Source organism: Octodon degus, unplaced genomic scaffold, assembly GCF_000260255.1.
Source record: "Octodon degus isolate 3935 unplaced genomic scaffold, OctDeg1.0 scaffold00002, whole genome shotgun sequence".
Taxonomy (NCBI): Eukaryota; Metazoa; Chordata; class Mammalia; order Rodentia; family Octodontidae; genus Octodon; species Octodon degus.
Genome location: NW_004524578.1, coordinates 18,828,853 through 18,846,917, shown reverse-complemented (window position 1 = coordinate 18,846,917; position 18,065 = coordinate 18,828,853). Strand labels below are relative to the sequence as shown.

Sequence of the window (18,065 nt, the reverse complement as noted above, 5' to 3'; positions counted from 1 at the left end):
AGCGGCGTTTCCCCAACTCCACTCCTGAAAAATGCCCAAGTCAGTTTTTGAAGTCAGTTCCTGGCGTCTGGACATCGGCGAGAGCTGGCAGGCAGGGTGTTGCGTTTTGTTCCGATCAGCTGTGAGACTTCAGTTTGTTGCAAACGCCCCTGAGCGTCCCTCCTGACCCGGTTCTGGTGGTGGACACAGCGGCTCAGCCACGTGGCACTTTAAATCTGCGGGGCGTGGGCGCCCGAAGCTCCCAGAGCTGCAGGTGGTGACCCGGGAGACTGGTGGGAACACAGCCGGGTTTCCTCCAGTGAGACAGCCGGGCCCAGGGCTGGGTGGGAAGAGCTTTCTGTCTGAGCTCGCAGTTCCCACCAGGTGGCCACCGGTCAGTTGATTAAGTCGGCACTTTCGCCCGGAAGGCGCTTCGTGCACCTGTCTGGGGCTCTGGTGAATTAAGTTTTGGAGGTGTGCACCTGCGATGACACCAGCAAGGCCCTCTTCTCCTGGAAGCTGTGAGTGTGCGTGGTGGATCAGCAGTTTAGGAAGTGTCCAACTTGAAATTGCGATGAAAACGGACAGGAGTGCTTATTGTACTGAACGCAATTTTTGAAGTAAAGGTTGCAAAATAAAAAGCTAAAATAACCTCTTTGCGACCGCGGCAGGACTCGAACCTGCAATCTTCTGATCCGAAGTCAGACGCCTTATCCATTAGGCCACGCGGCCACCCAGCAACGGTTCTCCTATGAGCAGTTTATAATGTTTTTAAGGCTTCCAGCTCGCTTGGGACTGACTCACCTGCTTCCTGAGGAGGGGGGTAGAATCCCGTCGTCTGGCGTTCCGCAGGGAGCCCGCCCGGAAGTCCACAGGCTACCCCCCCGCGTTTGGGCTGCTCCATTTTCGCTCCTCTTATTGGCCGTGCGGGGCCGCCTCCGTCCGCCTCCAGGGCAGCCGCGGAATCTACCCGGCGCAGACGGGAAGTGGCGGCTGCCAGCGTAGCTGGCTGCTTGGCCTGGTTCCGCACGCCAGTCCGAGGCTGTGTAGGCCGCGCGAAGAGGGCCTCCGCATCTTCCGCCAGAGCTCAAGGGTTCCTCGGACTGAGGAGCACCCAGCGGAGCGAGGTTTCCTAGGGGCTCGAAGGGGTGCAGTCGGTCCCTGAGCGGTGGCACAGTTCCTTCTCCAGGCGGGGAGCGGGGCGGCGGCCGGTGCCTGGGCGAGGTGCAGACCCTGGGGTGCTGATGGGGGTTTGGGGCGTGGCGGCCACTGGCAGGTTCGAATCCGGGTGCAGGTATAACCACGCTAGGCCCTGAGGCCGCGGCGGCCGCAGTAGTGGCAGTGGCCATTTGCCGAGCGCTAGCCTGGGAAGGGCAGGGCCGCAAGACGTGTGCGCCCTTGTCCCCGACTGCAGTCCCCAGTGACAGGGAGACCACGTTACCCCATTTTGCAGAGTAGGCAGTGGTGGCCAAAGGAGCTTGCCCAAGGTCACGCAGTTCGTTGGAGCCAGATCTGGGGGCCAAGCCCGTGTCTTGCTTCTTCCGAATCCCAGCTGCAGCTCCCTTAAGTTCTCGGGAGCGCCTGTGGACCTGTTTCCCTGGGAGGGACTTTGCTGTTTCCTAAGGTGGTTTGAGGTTTAACATGTGCCCGAAGGGCTTAACACAGGGCTCTGGGACACGGTAAATGGTCAAGCTGTTAATTCAACACACCACACATGTGATAACGCCTTTTGTCATCTGCCTCCTGTAGGGTTTGTGGGAGGAACGAAGGCATGGTCGGCCCCATTGTGCTGCCTGGAAAACAGAGACAGGACGTGTCTCTCCCCAATTCCCACAGTCCGTAACTGCAGCCAAGCTGGAGCCCAAGGCCAAGTGTCCTGACTCGCAGCAGGGAGCTCCCTGTGCTAACCATGAGCCGCCTGCTCTGGAAGAAGGTGGCCAGCGTCGCCGTTGGGCCAGGGCCGGTTCCAGTAATGGGTCGCTGGGCCTCCAGTTCCGTTCATGCCCCCGTCCCCAGCGACGGGCAGCTGCAGTCGCAGCAGTCGCAAGGGTCAACCTCGGAGGGCGAACAGCTGCGGCACAACCCCTTGCACATCCAGATGCTCTCCAGAGGGCTGCACGAGCAAATCTTCGGGTGCGGAGAGCCGGAGCCCGACGAGGCCGCGGTGCGCCGCAGCGTCGAGCACTTGCAGAGGCACGGGCTCTGGGGCCAGGCAGCCGCGCCCTTGCCAGATGTGGAGCTGCGCCTGCCGCCGCTCTACGGGGGCAGCCTGGACCAGCACTTCCGCCTCCTGGCCCAGAAGCAGAGCCTGCCTTACCTGGAGGCGGCCAACTCATTGCTGCAGGCCCAGCCGCCCCCCCAGCCCCGGAGCTGGGCCTGGGCGGAGGGCTGGACGCGGTACGGCCCCGAGGGGGAGGCCGTACCCGTGGCCATCCCCGAGGAGCGGGCCCTGGTGTTCGACGTGGAGGTCTGCTTGGCAGAGGGAACTTGCCCCACGTTGGCGGTGGCCATATCCCCCTCGGCCTGGTAAGTAGGGGCCAAGGACAAGGGTGATTATCACGAGTAGGGGCCCAGCTTAAAAGTTTGAGTGAGTTCCTGAGCACCCGCTGTGTACTGGGCGCTCATGTCTAGGAGTTCTGGTGTGAAGTAAGCGGGCCTTCTCCAGCTTCTGTGGGCTTACTCTAGTGGGGAGACGCAGGCAGGGAACAAACACCCAGCAGATGTCAGGTGGAGAATCACACAGCATTTTGTACCCAGGAGTGCCTGGGAGGCCACTTGAGAGGACCAAGATTGGGCTCCTCCCTCCCCCGGTAGCTTCATGAGTAGTCACTCTGAGAAGACACTGGCACTGTGTTGCTGTTTGGGCATCAGTTGGTTATTGTGGGCAGCGAGAACCTCCCTTTTGTAGGGCTGTTCAGGCAGTTACTCAGCATCCCTAGGCTCCCCTATGAATGCCCAACCAAGTCCCATCCAGCTGTTCAGATGCCCCCCAGATGTGGCATGGCCTTGACCACCCAGGCTGAGACACATTGCTTCCCCTAGTTTCCCATGTGGGCATTTTGGTCCCAGACAGGTGTATATGCAGTTTTTTTTCTCTGCTTTTTAAGTAACTTTCTAAGTGCTACCCAAGTTTCTTTTTCCAACAATGATGGCAGTACTGTTTCTCCCCTTTTTTATTCTTCATTCCAGGATTTAAATACTATTTACAACCTTAATGCTTTCAGGCATGGCCAGCAAAAAAAGTTGGCAGTTTCTTTATTCCTATTGGAAGCTACATCTTTGTAAAGAAAGCTGCGAAATGTTATATATGCAGTTGAAAATGGTGAAAGCATGGCTAAATAGATAAGGTAGGCATTAATGGCTGAAAAGAGCGAAGCTGGATGATTTTGTATTGATTTCGTCCCAGTTATAATAAGAATCACAGTGCTTATTATGTAACTTGATGGCCAAATAAAGGGGAATAGTGGCCATCATTTGAAAAGATAAATAGGCTTTGGTGGCTGAAAGAAAATGAGGAAACCAGTGACAAGAAAGACTGCTTTTCTGATCTGTTCGTCCCTTTTGGCCAGTTTACTGAAAGTTCCTTTTCCTTTCCTCCTCCTCCTCCTCTCTCTTAGCTTCCTTCTTCCTTCTCTTCCTGCCCCTCCCATTCTGCCCTCATTATCATTCCATCCTTGCCGAGGTACGGAGGGCGCTGCTTAGCTGGCCCGATGCTGGAAGTCATTGCTGAGGACAGGGCTTGCGCTGTCGTCCTCCCCTAGTGGTAGGTGGGTGGCGAAGGTGCCAGGTGGCGCCCTCCAGCACACACTGGTATGATGCCAGGTAGCTCATGGGCTTGTGGGTCCCAGGGCTGGGGGGAGCTTGAGCAGGCTGGGGCCAGGTGCAGCGTGACTCCAGAGGCTGCCTGTGCAGCTAGAAGGACATCTCTCAGGCACCCCGCCTTTACCGAGGGTCCCAGGAGCGCTGTAGAGTTAATGGCACGCATTCCAGCGCGCTGTACCTAGGATGTGCACCCTTTGGCTTTCCTCCTTTAAAATCACAAAGAAGTTTATAAGGTGACTTCTTGCGCAGCTGCAGGCCTATGTCTTGACACCAGTGTGGCTTTTTATTATCTCTAAAGTGCTTCTTGTCATCATAACCTCAATTATCTGGTGTTCTTCAGCCTTTTATTCAGGTTTTTTTTTTTTGTTTTGCTTTGTTTTTTTTCCCTCCTGTATTTTAGGGAAGGGTCTACAGAATGTTCAGGGTCTCACTACTAGATCAGACTTCTAGTGATCCTCCTGTTTACAGCCTCCCAAGTGCTGGGATTAAAGGCATGCATCACCGTGCCCAGTCTCAATTGCCAGCTCAGCATGCCCTGGGGGTGGGGCGAGCACAGCAGGCCTGGGGATTGAACCTGCATGAGCTTTTGAATCTGATGAGCTATTTGGCTGACCCTTCAGTGTTGTTTTTAAGGGCTTTGACTTGCTGGCTTAGCAAGGGAGGGGTTGAGCTTGAGTCCTCCATTTGGAGTGTGAGTTAGATATTGGTGGGTTTGAAACTAGGAACCTTTCTTCCAAACACACCAGTTTTGTGTCACCAGGGCAAATCTCCCATCCCCTTTTCCATCAAGGTGCAAGAAGGTCCTCTGCAGATGTGGTATCCACACATGGCCTGGCCCCTCACCGGTGTGGAGTGGGTTTTGTCCCTGGGGACAGTTAGCGGCCAACCCTTAAGTCTTTCCAGTCGGTCGGCGTCAGTTCGGTGTCAGGTCCGGGTGGTCCTGTAGGCAGCGCTCCTCCCCTCGGCCTCTACCAGCACACGTGCTTCCATCTCCCATCGTCTCCTGAGCTCACGGAGGGGGTTGCTTCTGTGAGGTGCATGACTTGCTCTCTGTCCTTCAGAATCTTTGCGGCTGTCAGATGATTCATCCTGTGTGTGTGTGTGGCATTTGTCATTTTTTGTTGTTGTTGCCACTTTCAGTTAAAAAAGAAATCTTCATATGGATTCTGTTATAATCATCTGTCTCCTTTACTAGCACTTTGAACCCTGGCTGTTTTATGCTTAGAAATGAGAGGTTGGCTGTGTTAGTAAAACACCTCAGACGTGTGTAGACTCTGTATGGGCCTTAGAAATACCCAGGCCCAAATACCTACACATGCACCCAAGTGCCCAAGTACTTGCGCTGTGGTACTAGGTGCCATTGCTATCTGTGGGAGTTTGAAAGCAAAGCAGCCTGGCGATCCCGCCCTGTGATGCACCCCCTCCCCACCCTTGACCTCTGTGAGGGTGAGCAGCACCCCTGGGTCTCATGCGTGACCCCAGCTGTCAGTCCAGGAGCTAGCATGTGGTGGTAGTTGTCAGTGGGTGATGGAGAGCGGGCGGGTGGGTGGTGCCTCCATGCTCAGCCTGCCTGCTCTGCCCTCCCTCAGGTATTCCTGGTGCAGCCGGCGGCTGGTGGAAGAGCGTTACTCTTGGACCAGCCAGCTGTCGCCGGCTGACCTAATCCCACTGGAGGTCTCTGCTGGTGCCAGCAGCTCCATCCAGCAGGACTGGCGAGAGCAGTTAGTGGTGGGGCACAACGTTTGCTTTGACCGAGCCCATATCAGGGAACAGTACCGGATCCAGGTAAGGCTGGGGGCTGCAGTTCTGCACACAGCAGGTAGAAGCCCCTGTGGGGCTGGGAAGGTGGGGCTTCCATGGCCTCTGTCCCCATCTGGTGCAATAGCTACAGGGGCTCCTGTGGACCTGCTCTGCAGGTCTCTGCACCCAGCAGTCTGTCCACAGGCCAAGCCTGAGACAGTGCTGGAGTTGTCACGGAGTAGTCATGGTACTTCAGGTTTTAGCATAGATCTTTGGAGACCTCTGAGTCACAGCCTTGTTCCACACTCAGCCTCAGCCATGGATGGGCATAGTGAGCTCCAGAATGTCTCAAAGCCTCAGTTTCCTTTTGGTAAAAAGAAAGAAGGTAGAAACTGGTGGTTTTTAGGAGGTTTGCACATGCATGCATGCAAACACTCAGAGCCAGGTGTGGTGCTCAGTGGTTTTTTTATGAGTACATGTTAGTACCTGATGATTACATGCGTTGTTGGGAATGGCCACATGGACACTGCACCTTAATTCTTTCTATGTCATCTTACCCTTCCCTCCTTTCTGAAAAGCTGTTTGTCACTGTGCCATCTCAGGCACCCTAAGGGCAAGCAGGACAGGGAAATGCATCCTTAACTTGGGTGCTTATGAGTGGCTAGGCTGGGGGCCATACTGGTAGCTCTGAAGGTTATGTTTGGCCACTGTTTGCCTGGGTTGCTTGGAGCCTCTGCTAGAACTGGGACATGGCCAGGTCTGTACCTCCAGGAGTAGTAGGCATGGGCCCTAGGGCAGGTCCCTCACAGGCTGAGGGCAGACACAAACAAGCATGAAGATCCTATGGCTCAGCAGCTTCATTAAAGGAGGGGACGCCGTGGGAGGAACCAAGGTGGGCTGGGCTTGGCATCACTGCAGCAGTGGTGGGCCAGCCTCTCGCCATAGACTGCCCTCCACCCCAGGGCTCCCGCATGCGCTTCCTGGATACCATGAGCATGCACATGGCCATCTCGGGGCTGAGCAGCTTCCAGCGCAGTCTGTGGATGGCAGCCAAGCAGGGGAAACGCAAGGCACGGCAGTCTGCACAGCGAGCTCAGAAGTCCCCAGGCAAAGCCAGTGGCCCAGAGGTAAGAGCTCACAGGGGACCTGTAGATGCCTTCACCAGCCCATATGGCTGGCCTGTGGCCAAGCTGATCTGCCATTCCTTTGCTGTGTTCCCCAGATCTCCTGCTGGGACTGGGTAGACATCAGTAGTGCCAACAACCTGGTGGATGTGCACAGTCTCTATGTGGGAGGGCCTCCCCTGGAGAAGGAGGCCCGAGAGCTGTTTGTTAAGGGCAGCATGAAGGACGTCCGGGAGAACTTCCAGGTATGGTGTGGGCCGGATGCCCCAGGGCCATGGGCTGTGGGGGACAGATGTGCAGCTGAGCATGAGGAGGTGCAACGACCAGATCTGACCCTGAGACCTGGTGGCGGTAGTGGGTGCCTGCCTGCCCAGTGCCTTCCTGTCACCTTGTGCCAGGACCTGATGCGGTACTGTGCCCAGGACGTGTGGGCCACCTATGAGGTTTTCCAGCAGCAGCTGCCGCTCTTCTTAGAGAGGTGAGGGTGAGGCTGTGTGGGATTCCTGGGGGTCAGTGGGTCCTGGTGGTTGGAATCAGATGGCACTGTTCTTGTTCAAGCTGGGGACTTAGCCTACCTACGCACAAAGAACAGAGTTCCTCTGTCTGGTGGTGTCTGTTGCGCCCCAGACTCTGGGCTGTGCTTGTTTGCCTGGTCCCAGTTTTTAAGCATCTCTGCCCAGACCTCCAGCCAAGGGCTGAGGTTTATTGGTGAGTTCCAAAAACCAGCCAGGCCTGGCTCAAGTCTGACTGTCTTAGGCTGCTCACTTGAGCCAGCCCAGGTGCTTGGTTCCTCTAGGGCTCAGCATCCCTGACTTGGAGATGTGCAGACATGCTTAACTCCCAGCTGTGATCTTGGGTATGTGTGATTATGCAGCAGGGGTGGCCCTTCTCACGTCTGTGATCAGCCCCCACTTTTGGTGAGGATGGGAACTTGCTTCTCTGTGACAGATGAGGGACCTGATTCAGGGCTGGGTATCAGTGGAGCTGGTATTTATACCCTGTCTGACGTCAGAGTCCTGCCACTGGGCTCCTTGGGGTGGACTTGCCAAGCTGGCTCAGAGATTGGGCCAGAGCCTCAGCTCCCATGGACACATGAGACAGTGCTGGTGTTTGTCCCCAAGGTGCCCCCACCCAGTAACGCTGGCTGGCATGCTGGAGATGGGTGTGTCCTACCTGCCTGTCAACCAGAACTGGGAGCGTTACCTGGAAGAGGCACAGAGCACCTATGAGGAGCTGCAGCGAGAGATGAAGAAGTCGCTGATGGACCTGGCCAATGATGCCTGCCAGCTGCTGTCAGGAGGCAGGTACGCAGGCTCAGTGGATGGGGACAGGAAGGCAGGAGATGTGGCCTTTGGCTCAGTTTTGGTCCCACCGTGGCCATGCAGGTACAAGGAAGACCCCTGGCTCTGGGACCTGGAGTGGGACCTGCAAGAGTTTAAGCAGAAGAAGGCAAAGAAGGTGAAGAAGGAGGAGCCAGCCACAGCCAGCAAGTTGCCCATCGAGGGGGCTGGGGCCCCTGGGGATCCCACGGATCAGGAAGGTGGGGAACATGGGCGGGAGATGGGGCAGGGTAGTCTCTGGGACAGTCTAAGGGCCCAGGGGGCCCTTGGAATGGGTTACTCCAGCCTCTGGGAAAGGAGCAGGCTGGGTAGTTCTTCCTGAGAGTCCTTCCTTGGTCCTGACTCTCCCCTACCCTGCACAGACCCTGGCCCCCCCAGTGAGGAGGAGGAGTTTCAGCAAAACGTCTTGGCCCACGCCTGCTTGCAACAGTTGAAGGGTACCACAGAGCTCCTCCCCAAGCGGCCCCAGCATCTTCCTGGACACCCAGGGTGAGCCCTGTCTCCCAACATAAGCAGAGGCTGCCCTCACTGTTCCCAAGACCCCTTGTCAGGGCCCCCTCTGAGGCAGCTGTCATTCCTTCACTCCTGGGCTCATCAAGTGCAGAGCCTGAGCACCTGCTGTGCCATCTGCAGCAGCCGCTGGGCCACAGGCGCTGCTCAGGGCGCCCCTTCCAGTCATTTTCTCTCCCTGCGAGACGTGGGCGTGTAGACAGCACAGCGACAGGTGCCAGTTAGTGAGACAGCGAGCAGTGCTGAGCGCCAGGAAGGGAGACTCCTGGAGGAGGGGATCTTCAGCTGAGCCTGAGAGTGGCATAGCCAGAGTGAAGGGCAGGGCGTTAACATGGTCCTGCACAGTCCTGAGAGTGACCACCCGTCACCTGCTGGCCTTTCCTTTCTTGAGGCCAACCCAGGAGGACCTGGTACCTCAGAGTAGCAGGGAGGTGATGTGTTCCCTCTGTAAGGGAGATATGGGAGACTTGGTGGTACACTTGGGGATCCTGAGCTCTGCCTAGTGCCATTGTGCTGACATAGGCTATCCTCTGGAGACAGCCATTCTAGGAGGCTCCACAGGGGTTTGGCCAAAGTATCCGAAAGAAGAGGATGGTGACTTATAGGCCTTGTTCACCAGCAAGCTCTGGGGCCTTGGAGAGCGAGTGGCTGTGTCATTAAGACACCCTTCTTCCCCGAGACATGCTTTTCCTTCTGGGGGTTGGTTAGGTGGTACCGGAAGCTCTGTCCCCGGCTAGAGGACCCTGCATGGACCCCGGGCCCCAGCCTCCTCAGCCTTCAGATGCGGGTCACACCTAAACTCATGGCGCTGACCTGGGACGGCTTCCCCCTGCACTACTCAGAGCGTCATGGCTGGGGCTACCTGGTGCCTGGGCGGCAGGACAGCCTGGCTCAGGTGCCCGAGGGCAGCACCCTGGAGTCAGCGGGGGTGACCTGCCCCTACAGGTATGGCTTGGGCTGGGCCCTGGGGGTGAGGGGCCTAGAAGTTAGGGACCCTGGGCCTTGGCTGGAGAGACCAAGGTCAGCTCAGGCTGATGGGAAGAACTGGGGTCTAGGAGTCTGGGTTCTAGTTCTTTTCTCTATGGCTGTCCTGACCCCATGGCCTCCATGCCCAGATGTGGGGTGCCCTAGGGTGTCAGTGGGAATGCAGGGCCTGCTCCTGAGCCCAGCAGCTCAGCCATCCTCACAGAAAGGAAGCCTCACAGAGGTAGGCTGTTGGAGCAGCAGGGGAGGATGACTTTGTTTTTCTGGGTATAATTTGAGAGCTGATTATGTGCCAAGCACTGTGTTAATGAGCCCTTTGCAGGGCGTCCTTTGTTCTCCAAGCAGCTCGTGAGGGGATGGTTGCCCCTATTTCTTTTCTTTCTTTTTTTGTTTTTTTGTGGTACTGGGAACCAAACCCAGAACTTCCTGCTTCGTGCATGCTAGGCAAGCACTCTGCCACGGAGGTACACCTGGCACCCCCACAGGCCTGAGGAAGTGAGTTGTGGTGAGCCTATGACGTGTGTTAATTTTTTTTTTTTTTTTTAAGGCAAAAGAGGTTAATTATGAGTTTTTTCTCAGACCACAGTATTCAGCCTTAATTGCAGTGTTGGCACTGTAATAAATATGTCAGTTTTGGGTTGCAGTTTGGGCACTTGACCCTAGAAGGTTCGCGGTTGCTACAACTCTAAGCTTTTGATAGGTACAGGGCAGTCATGGTACTTAAAGCAGCCCAAAATTAAGGGTCCTGGCTCAGGGACCTTTGCACAAAAGGAACTGAGCCAGTCCTTGCTGCTTTTAGCCCCTCACAGACAAATGTGTGGGAGCCAGCTTGCGCTGGGGCCTTGAGTCCCAACTTGCAGTGCTTTGTGCCCAGGAGCCCTGTGTGCAGGGTGCTGTGCGATTTCCAGCTGTCACTCCCTGTCTAAAAAGCAAGGAAAGCCCTGTTGCTGTGACTCAGAGCAGATCCTGGGGCCTGGGCAAAGGGGATTGTTAGAGGCCTGTAGAGTGGCCTCCAGTACTCAGGATGTTGCCACTGTTCTCTGCCTAGAGCCATTGAGTCCCTGTATCGGAAGCACTGCCTGGAGCAGGGGAAGCAGCAGCTGCAGTCCCAGGAGGCAGGACTGGCCGAGGAGTTCCTGCTCACCGACAGCAGCGCCATGTGGCAGACGGTGTGTGCAGGATGCATGCTGAGCTCTGGCCTTTGGACCTCAGCCTGGCCTGGGCTGGCCAAGTATTATGCAGGGGAGGGCTGGTGGGTGTGTGGCCAAGGAGCCCCAGCCTTACTCCTGTGGTCCCTGGCCCTCCCAGGTGGAAGAGCTGGGCTGCTTAGACCCAGAGGCCGAGGCCAAAGTAGAGATCCTGCCCACGGTGACGCCAGCTTTGACCCCAGCACTGGTGAGCCCAGGGTTTTGGGGTGGGTCCTGGGCAATGGGCTTGCTCATGCCTGTGTAGCTCTTCCCTGCCAGAGCCCCTGGGGAGGGGTGTAGATGCTGTCTTGCTCCTGCTACACTGGGAAGCCGAGGAGGAGGCCTGAGCCCTCATGCCCAGCTGTCACTTCCCAGCTTATCTGCTCCCACTTCAGGCCCATTTCCCACCCCACTGCCTGGTCCTTGCAGAATGCAGGTGCCAGAACAGGCATGACCTAGCTGTGTGACCCCACAGGCTGCTGCCGGAGGCTCTAAAGCCAGCCAGCCCACGTACCACCATGGCAACGGACCCTACAACGATGTGGACATCCCCGGCTGCTGGTTTTTCAAGCTGCCTCACAAGGTGTGTGTGCGGGTTCACACCTGTGTCTGGCATCCTCAGCATCACCCGGCCCACAGCAGGCCTCATGGCTGAGCCAGGCTGGGAGACCGTCCTCTTCATGGGAATGACGGTGGTAGTGGACAGTGTCATCTCTCTGAATTTTGATTTTCCTTCTTTCTGAACATTGGGTGTCAAGGAGCACAAAGGTGGAATTAGTGATCTGGGGACGGGCCGGTGTCTGGCCTGGTACAGGATAGGTTCTGTGGACTGAATGGTGGTATTGTAGCAGGAGCACATTTGCTTGTGTCTGTGGCTTACTGTGTACACATGCGTGTTTATGTGTGAGAGAGGGAGGCGATAAAGAATACTGTCCCCAAGTGTTTGACATTCTGGGTTCTGGGAAGGACCCCAGCCCCCTTCCCCCCCAGGAGTCTGCCACCTGCCTCCAGCTGCAGCTTCTTTTGCCTCCACCAGGATGGTAACAGCTTTAACGTGGGTAGCCCCTTTGCCAAGGACTTCCTGCCCAAGATGGAGGACAGCACTCTGCAGGCTGGCCCAGGAGGTGCCAGTGGGCCCCGTGCCCTGGAAATCAATAAAATGATTTCTTTCTGGAGGAATGCCCATAAACGAATCAGGTGGGTCACTGTGGGGTGCAGATTCGGGTTTCTGCAGCTCAGGGACTCCTTTCCCTGCTCCCTACCCTGACGCAGCCTAGGCGGCCACAGGGATAGCTGCATTGCGTTTGGGGCTTGCCTATTTATCCTGGAGCCTGAACCTTGGGTCAGTTGCTTGCCCTCTTGGCTTCACTTTCCCTGTATATGCAAAGAAGGTTGTTGCAGGACCTTGGTGGGCCCTCCCATCTGCCTAACCCCTTGGTCTAACAGCCAGAGCCATAAAGCAGTGCAGAGGAGCCAGGCACGCTGTCGGTCTGTCAGCTCTGCAGGCCTGGGAACAGGGCCTGTGGTGGGGAATGGCAGATGGATCCTTCTGGGAAGTCACTGGCTCAGTTTTCAAATAGCAGGGCCCTGATGGGTGGTGTAGTCTGGCCTGGGGACAGGGAGAGGGGACAGGGGACAGAAACACCCGGAAGGCCTGGTCTGTCCCTAGATGGCCCATGTCTATGTTCAGTGTCTTATAGCATCCCTTGCTTTGACTGAGCCAGCCAGAGAGGGCTCCCAGTGGCCCTGAAATTGAGCTGGTGGGCTATTGAGGAGCGTCAGTGTGTTCTGCTCCCCAGAGCTGTGCCTGACCTGCAGCCTGTCCATCCCTACAGCTCCCAGATGGTGGTGTGGCTGCCCAAGTCAGCTCTGCCACGTGCTGTGACCAGGTATGGGCCTCTGGTGGTCACTGGGACAGAGGTGAGTGGACAGGAACCTAGGACCAGCACAGTCTGATGTCGCTGCCTCTTGCCCCATCCCAGGCACCCTAACTATGATGAGGAAGGCCGATATGGGGCCATCCTGCCCCAGGTGGTGACCGCCGGCACCATCACTCGCCGTGCTGTAGAGCCCACGTGGCTCACAGCCAGCAATGCCCGGGTACGAGTCCCTTATACTGGCCCCTGTTTTTTCTCTCCTAGGTCTGGAAATGGGTCTCAGAGGTTCTCTGGGGATTTAGCAAGGACCATGTAAAGGAACCTGAGGTCTGGGTCAGGCAGGACCCTGTGTATTCCCTCAGCAGATGTGCCTGGTGCCAGCAGTGCGGGCATAATAGCCACAGCTGTTGTGGGTTCAGATGAGGCCATGCAGGGGAGCTGGCCAGGCACAGTGGGGCTCCTTACCTAATGGCCCTTTGCTGAGGACTCCAGGCCTGGAACTGGAGAGCAGGGTGGTGCTCTTTGACTGTCTCTAAAGGCACCCCTCCCTTGAGGCCCTGGTACTCAATGTCTGGCCCTTGGGAATCAGGGGAGGTGTTGGGGGTTTCTGGGCCTGACCCTCTCTTCCCACAGCTTGACCGAGTAGGCAGTGAATTGAAAGCCATGGTGCAGGCCCCGCCTGGCTATGTCCTTGTGGGTGCTGATGTGGACTCCCAGGAGCTGTGGATTGCAGCAGTGCTCGGAGATGCCCACTTCGCTGGCATGCACGGTGAGCAGGAGCCAGGCGGGCCGAGGGAGGCGGCGTAGCCCCGCAGGCCTAGGGCTGGGCAAATGATCTTAGCTGCTGCCTCCTTCCTGCCTGCCTTGTCCTCCAGGCTGCACGGCCTTTGGGTGGATGACACTACAGGGCAAGAAGAGCAGTGGCACTGACTTGCACAGTAAGACAGCCTCCACCGTGGGAATCAGCCGAGAACATGCCAAGGTCTTCAACTATGGCCGCATCTATGGGGCTGGGCAGCCCTTTGCTGAGCGCCTGCTAATGCAGTTCAACCACCGGCTCACAAGGCAGGAGGCGGCCGAGAAGGCCCAGCAGATGTATGCTGTCACCAAGGGCCTGTGCTGGTGAGGGCCCTCAGGGCTCTGCGCCCTCCTCTTGCCTGCTCCCTGAGTGTGCTCACCAGGCCTCTGTGATCTAGCTGCTGGTGGCTCGTCTGTGGAATCTGACAGGGTGAAGCTACTTCAGGTAGCACATCCACAGGTCTGGCTACGCAGCAGTCATATGGGTGTCTTGGATTCGGGTGTCCATGGAAATAATAGCAAGCAGGGGTGAGGTGCTTGGCAGGAGAGCAGTGGGGAGACTGGAGAGTGGACTGAGTAGTGGACAGAGGGAGCCCAAGCCAGGTTCTGGGTCACTGCCCAGCTCCCAGGTTTCTTTCCTCTGACAGCACTTTAGATGTCTCCTCAGGGCCTGCAACGTGGGGAGAGGTAGAGGTTCATCTAGCCTTTTCAGGGCATAGTGGGTGTTTGCCTTTGGTTTGCAGGCTGTGGAAACCCTGCTCATGAAAGACTGAATGAGAAGGAAGCCACAAGTGGGGTAGTGACGATCAGCACAGGCAGGGGAGCAAGCCCAGTGTAGGTGCTACCAGTGGCCAGAAGGGGTGTTGGCCAAGGCTGCTCTGGGGGCTGTGGCTGTGAAGGCGAGGAGAATGGAGGCTAGCTCTTGGTTGTCAGAGTCACCAACCACAGCCAGGTGGTGGGCAAGGCCTGGTACTCCTTGAGCAGGTGATGTGTGGCTCTTGAGCATTAGGGGTCTGCAGGCTGGAGGGAAGCAGGAGTCCGGGACAGGGCAGTGAAGGGTGAGCCACGCTTGGCTCTCCAGATGCCTTCTGCCCTGAGGTACCTGTCATCTGCAGTGTTGGTCTTGGCCCTCAGACAGCTCCATGTCTCTAGCCAAGGGACAGCTAAGAGCAGTGATGGCCTGTCCCTTGGGCTTCCATGGCATAGGCCAGGTTTAAAGCCACTGAAGTCCGAGTTTCTGTCAGGGCTATACCTCTTCCTAACACACGACCCTAACGTGTCAGTTAGCCTCTGAGCCTGTTTCCTCCCCTGAAGTTGGGCCTGTGAGGGAGTGGCCTGGCTTCCAAGGCACACTGCCATGGAACAATTGTGTCACACTGGCTAGGTATCGGCTGACAGATGAGGGTGAGTGGCTGGTACAGCAGTTGGCCCTGCCTGTGGATAGGACCGAAGACGGCTGGGTTTCCCTGCAGGATCTGCGCAAGATCCAGAGAGAGGCCACGAGGAAGTGAGAACCTTCTGTGTGTTTGGGGTGGAGTGTGAGCAGTCCTCCAAGAACTGGGACACTTTGGGATTTAGCTCCGAGATGCTGAAGACCAAGTCTGTTTGTGGTCCCCCAGGTCGCACAGGAAGAAGTGGGAGGTGGCTGCTGAGCGAGCATGGAAGGGGGGCACAGAGTCAGAAATGTTTAACAAGCTGGAGAGCATCGCCATGTCTGACACCCCCCGGACACCTGTGCTTGGCTGTCGCATCAGCCGTGCCCTGGAGCCCTCGGCTGTCCGGGAGCAGGTATCTCACTACCCCGGGGACAGGTGGAGGTGTGGGAGGGCCTATCTCACCTGCCTGCCTGGCCTCCCCAGTTTATGACAAGCCGAGTGAACTGGGTGGTGCAGAGCTCTGCTGTGGACTACCTGCACCTCATGCTGGTGGCCATGAGGTGGCTGTTTGAGGAGTTTGCCATCGATGGCCGCTTCTGCATCAGCATCCACGATGAGGTTCGCTACCTGGTGCGGGAGGAAGACCGCTACCGCGCTGCCCTGGCCCTGCAGGTCACCAACCTCCTGACCAGGTACCTGGGCCACGGTCCTACAGGCTACTGAGCAGTGTTGAGCTTCCAGCAACTCAAAGTTTAGGGAAGTCTTAAAAAAGCTGGCATCAACTTAAGATTTATTGGGTCTGAAAGGTCTATAAAGTGGTCTGAGGCAACAGAGGTGGGCCAAGCTTAGGGCAGTTCTTTCAATGAACAGTTCTCAGACTGCTCCCCTAGGAATTCACCTTTGTGTTCTGAAAATCAGACAACAGAAGACTTCTCAATTCATAGAAAAGTGAGATGTTTTTCTTTTACCCATTAGTGTTTTACCCATTAGAAGTCCTTCAGCAGAGGACCCGCTAAGTGTGACCCGCTAAGTGTAAAGTATGTAATTCTGCTACCAGAAATTTTTTTTTGAAAACATTGTTAATGGGAAAACTCAAGTGTGACTTAGAAGACATACAGATTTGTATTTTCTTTTGAAAAATTCCTAACTCAGTGGATGAAGTAAGTGTTGTTACGGCCCAATGTTGATCTGCCACCCAGAACCATGAGTAAATAGCCAGTATCTTTCTAAACTGGCCTCTTAGTCATTTTTTGGGTTAACCTTAATGAAGTTATTTCTCAAATGCTGGTCCAATGCAGGAAGTCTGCACACTGGAGGTGCGTGTGTTGGGTCCCTGCGTGCACCTGGCATCAGCAGGAGTGCTGGGTAGCACATTGGCAGTACTAGCCCTGCAGGGCATGGCTGTGACAAGAGACTGGTCTCTTTCAGGTGCATGTTTGCCCATAAGCTGGGTCTGAATGATTTGCCTCAGTCAGTCGCCTTTTTCAGTGCGGTCGACATTGACCGGTGCCTCAGGAAGGAAGTGACCATGGATTGTAAAACCCCCTCCAACCCAACTGGGATGGAGAGAAGATACGGGATTCCACAGGGTGAGTACAACGCCTCCATCCTCACACAGGTGGGAGACCAGAAAGTGGTTGAGGCAGCAGGAATCCTGGGGCCAGGCCCCAGAGAAGAAATCTCACCTAACAGTGTTTCTAGGCTGTTGCAGTTTATAGGGTACAGCTGGGCCTCAGTAAATGTGATATTTGAATCATAAGGGAGATCTGTTTCCGAAAGCAGTTCAAGTAAACACAGGGGGTTCCAGAGCTTCATCTTCCCTCTGCACCTGTGCCCTCTTCAGCTACACCAGAAATGTTTAAAGAGGATTTATTGTGAAGGTCAAAGTGCATTGTTAGTATTGCAAATGCAAAACAAGTAAAACCAGAATGACAGATTTTGGAAGGAAATGAAACAAGCCTGTGTAACATTACTAATCTTACAAATGGTTCTCAACCCTTCCACATACTTCTTTTTTCTTAAATTTCAGTTTATGGTCCTTCTCCAACTTCTGAGATCTCAATATAGTTCTCCAGGAAGCCACCTGACCTGTGCTGCTTTGTCTTTCAGGAGAAGCACTGGACATTTACCAGATAATCAAACTCACCAAAGGCTCCTTGGAAAAGCGAAGCCAACCTGGCCCATAGCTCGGCCTCCAGCCCTGTATTTGCTCCTGTGGAGCTTCACCCAGGTGGCTCAGGCTCTGCAGTGCTTTGAGAAGGGCCAGGTGCCATGGTTCAGCAGAGGATCTGCTAAGACTCCTGACTGAAGGTGCAGTGGGTTCAGAACCAAGGTGCCAGCATCGGTGAGGGCTGCAGGACGAGGGGCACCGCTGCTCGGCGGTACGAAGGAAGCAGAAGCCCCAAAGTTCACATTATTAACTCAGGCATTTCATTGTTTTCTTTTCTTCCTGGGTGGTTCTTTGTGCTCTGCTGCAGTGCTCTAGAAAGGGAGAGTGACAAGGCTGCTCTAGAACAGTAGAAATAAAACCAAACAACAAATCCCCTTACCGTGTCATCTGTCCCTCCTTCCAGTTGTGGGTGCTGATTATGCTGAAGGGACGGGGAGTTCTGAAATAAGTGCAACTCCTTCCCTGAGGACAGGACCCTGCTGAGCCCAAATGCCAAGGAGGCGTGGGCCTGGTTTCACCTTTGAGAAGCCAGAAATCCTTACTGTACATGTGAATGTCTAATTCTGAAATGGGAGCAGGCCGCAGATTTATTACTTCTACCTTACGCTGAGATGAAAATTTTGGGCTGGAGGAGACACTGGACCCTGCTGCAGTGATGAGGGTGTGGGCCTATACTGGTCAGGCTGAAAGAAGCCAGCATAGGGATCAAGTGGCAGAAGCCTCACCTTCACCATTCAGAGTGGCTTGCTCCAGGAAAGGACATAAACTGGTTCCTGAGCCAGAGAGGCAGAGGACACAAGAAGAGGCCCAGGATAAGACACTGGTTACTACTGCTGTCTTCCTAGAAATGACTACCATCTAGACAGTGTCATTAAAACTGGGTGTGGTGACACATGGCTGTAATCTCAGCACTCGGGAAGGAGGCTCAGGCAGCAGGATCCTTGTGAGTTTGAGACCAGCCTGGGCTACAAAGTGAGCTCAAGGCCAGCCTGAACTGCACAAGACCCTGTCTCAAAAAGAAAAAAAAAAGTGTCTTAGCATTTTGTTCAACTTTTAATCTTCTGGAGCATTCTTTGTTTTCCTTATTTATTTATTTATTTTTTTAATTTTTTTTTATTTGTGTGTGTATGTGTGTGTGTCCAGCTCAGCCCACCAGGG

At 55.5% G+C, this 18,065-nt stretch overlaps 2 protein-coding genes and 1 non-coding gene across 3 annotated transcripts in view; 1 reads left to right on the top strand and 2 right to left on the bottom strand.

The window, feature by feature from the left end:
• Nucleotides 1–638: 638 nt before the first annotated feature.
• On the bottom strand, nt 639–711 carry Trnar-ucg. Its single transcript has one exon. It is a non-coding gene; the product is annotated as a tRNA-Arg (tRNA).
• A 209-nt stretch (nt 712–920) lies between these two features.
• Nucleotides 921–17,282, top strand: Polg (DNA polymerase gamma, catalytic subunit). Its single transcript, XM_004623291.2, has 23 exons — nt 921–1,203; nt 1,729–2,505; nt 5,391–5,586; nt 6,504–6,668; nt 6,764–6,910; nt 7,064–7,143; nt 7,787–7,969; nt 8,051–8,205; nt 8,368–8,494; nt 9,224–9,460; nt 10,548–10,668; nt 10,808–10,894; nt 11,162–11,269; nt 11,723–11,883; nt 12,522–12,575; nt 12,669–12,786; nt 13,197–13,332; nt 13,439–13,685; nt 14,746–14,868; nt 14,981–15,149; nt 15,221–15,429; nt 16,166–16,326; nt 16,847–17,282. The coding sequence occupies exons 2-23, from the start codon at nt 1,889–1,891 to the stop codon at nt 16,921–16,923; spliced, it is 3,678 nt and encodes a 1,225-aa protein (XP_004623348.1). The 5' UTR covers nt 921–1,203; nt 1,729–1,888; the 3' UTR covers nt 16,924–17,282.
• Fanci (Fanconi anemia complementation group I) overlaps nt 17,131–18,065 on the bottom strand; it is a gene marked incomplete at its 5' end in the record, with an annotated part of 56,441 nt that continues 55,506 nt past the window's right edge. Inside the window, one exon of the mRNA XM_023712332.1 lies at nt 17,131–17,218. Coding sequence (XP_023568100.1) covers nt 17,168–17,218 — 51 coding nt within the window. The remainder of the gene's footprint in view (nt 17,219–18,065) is intronic.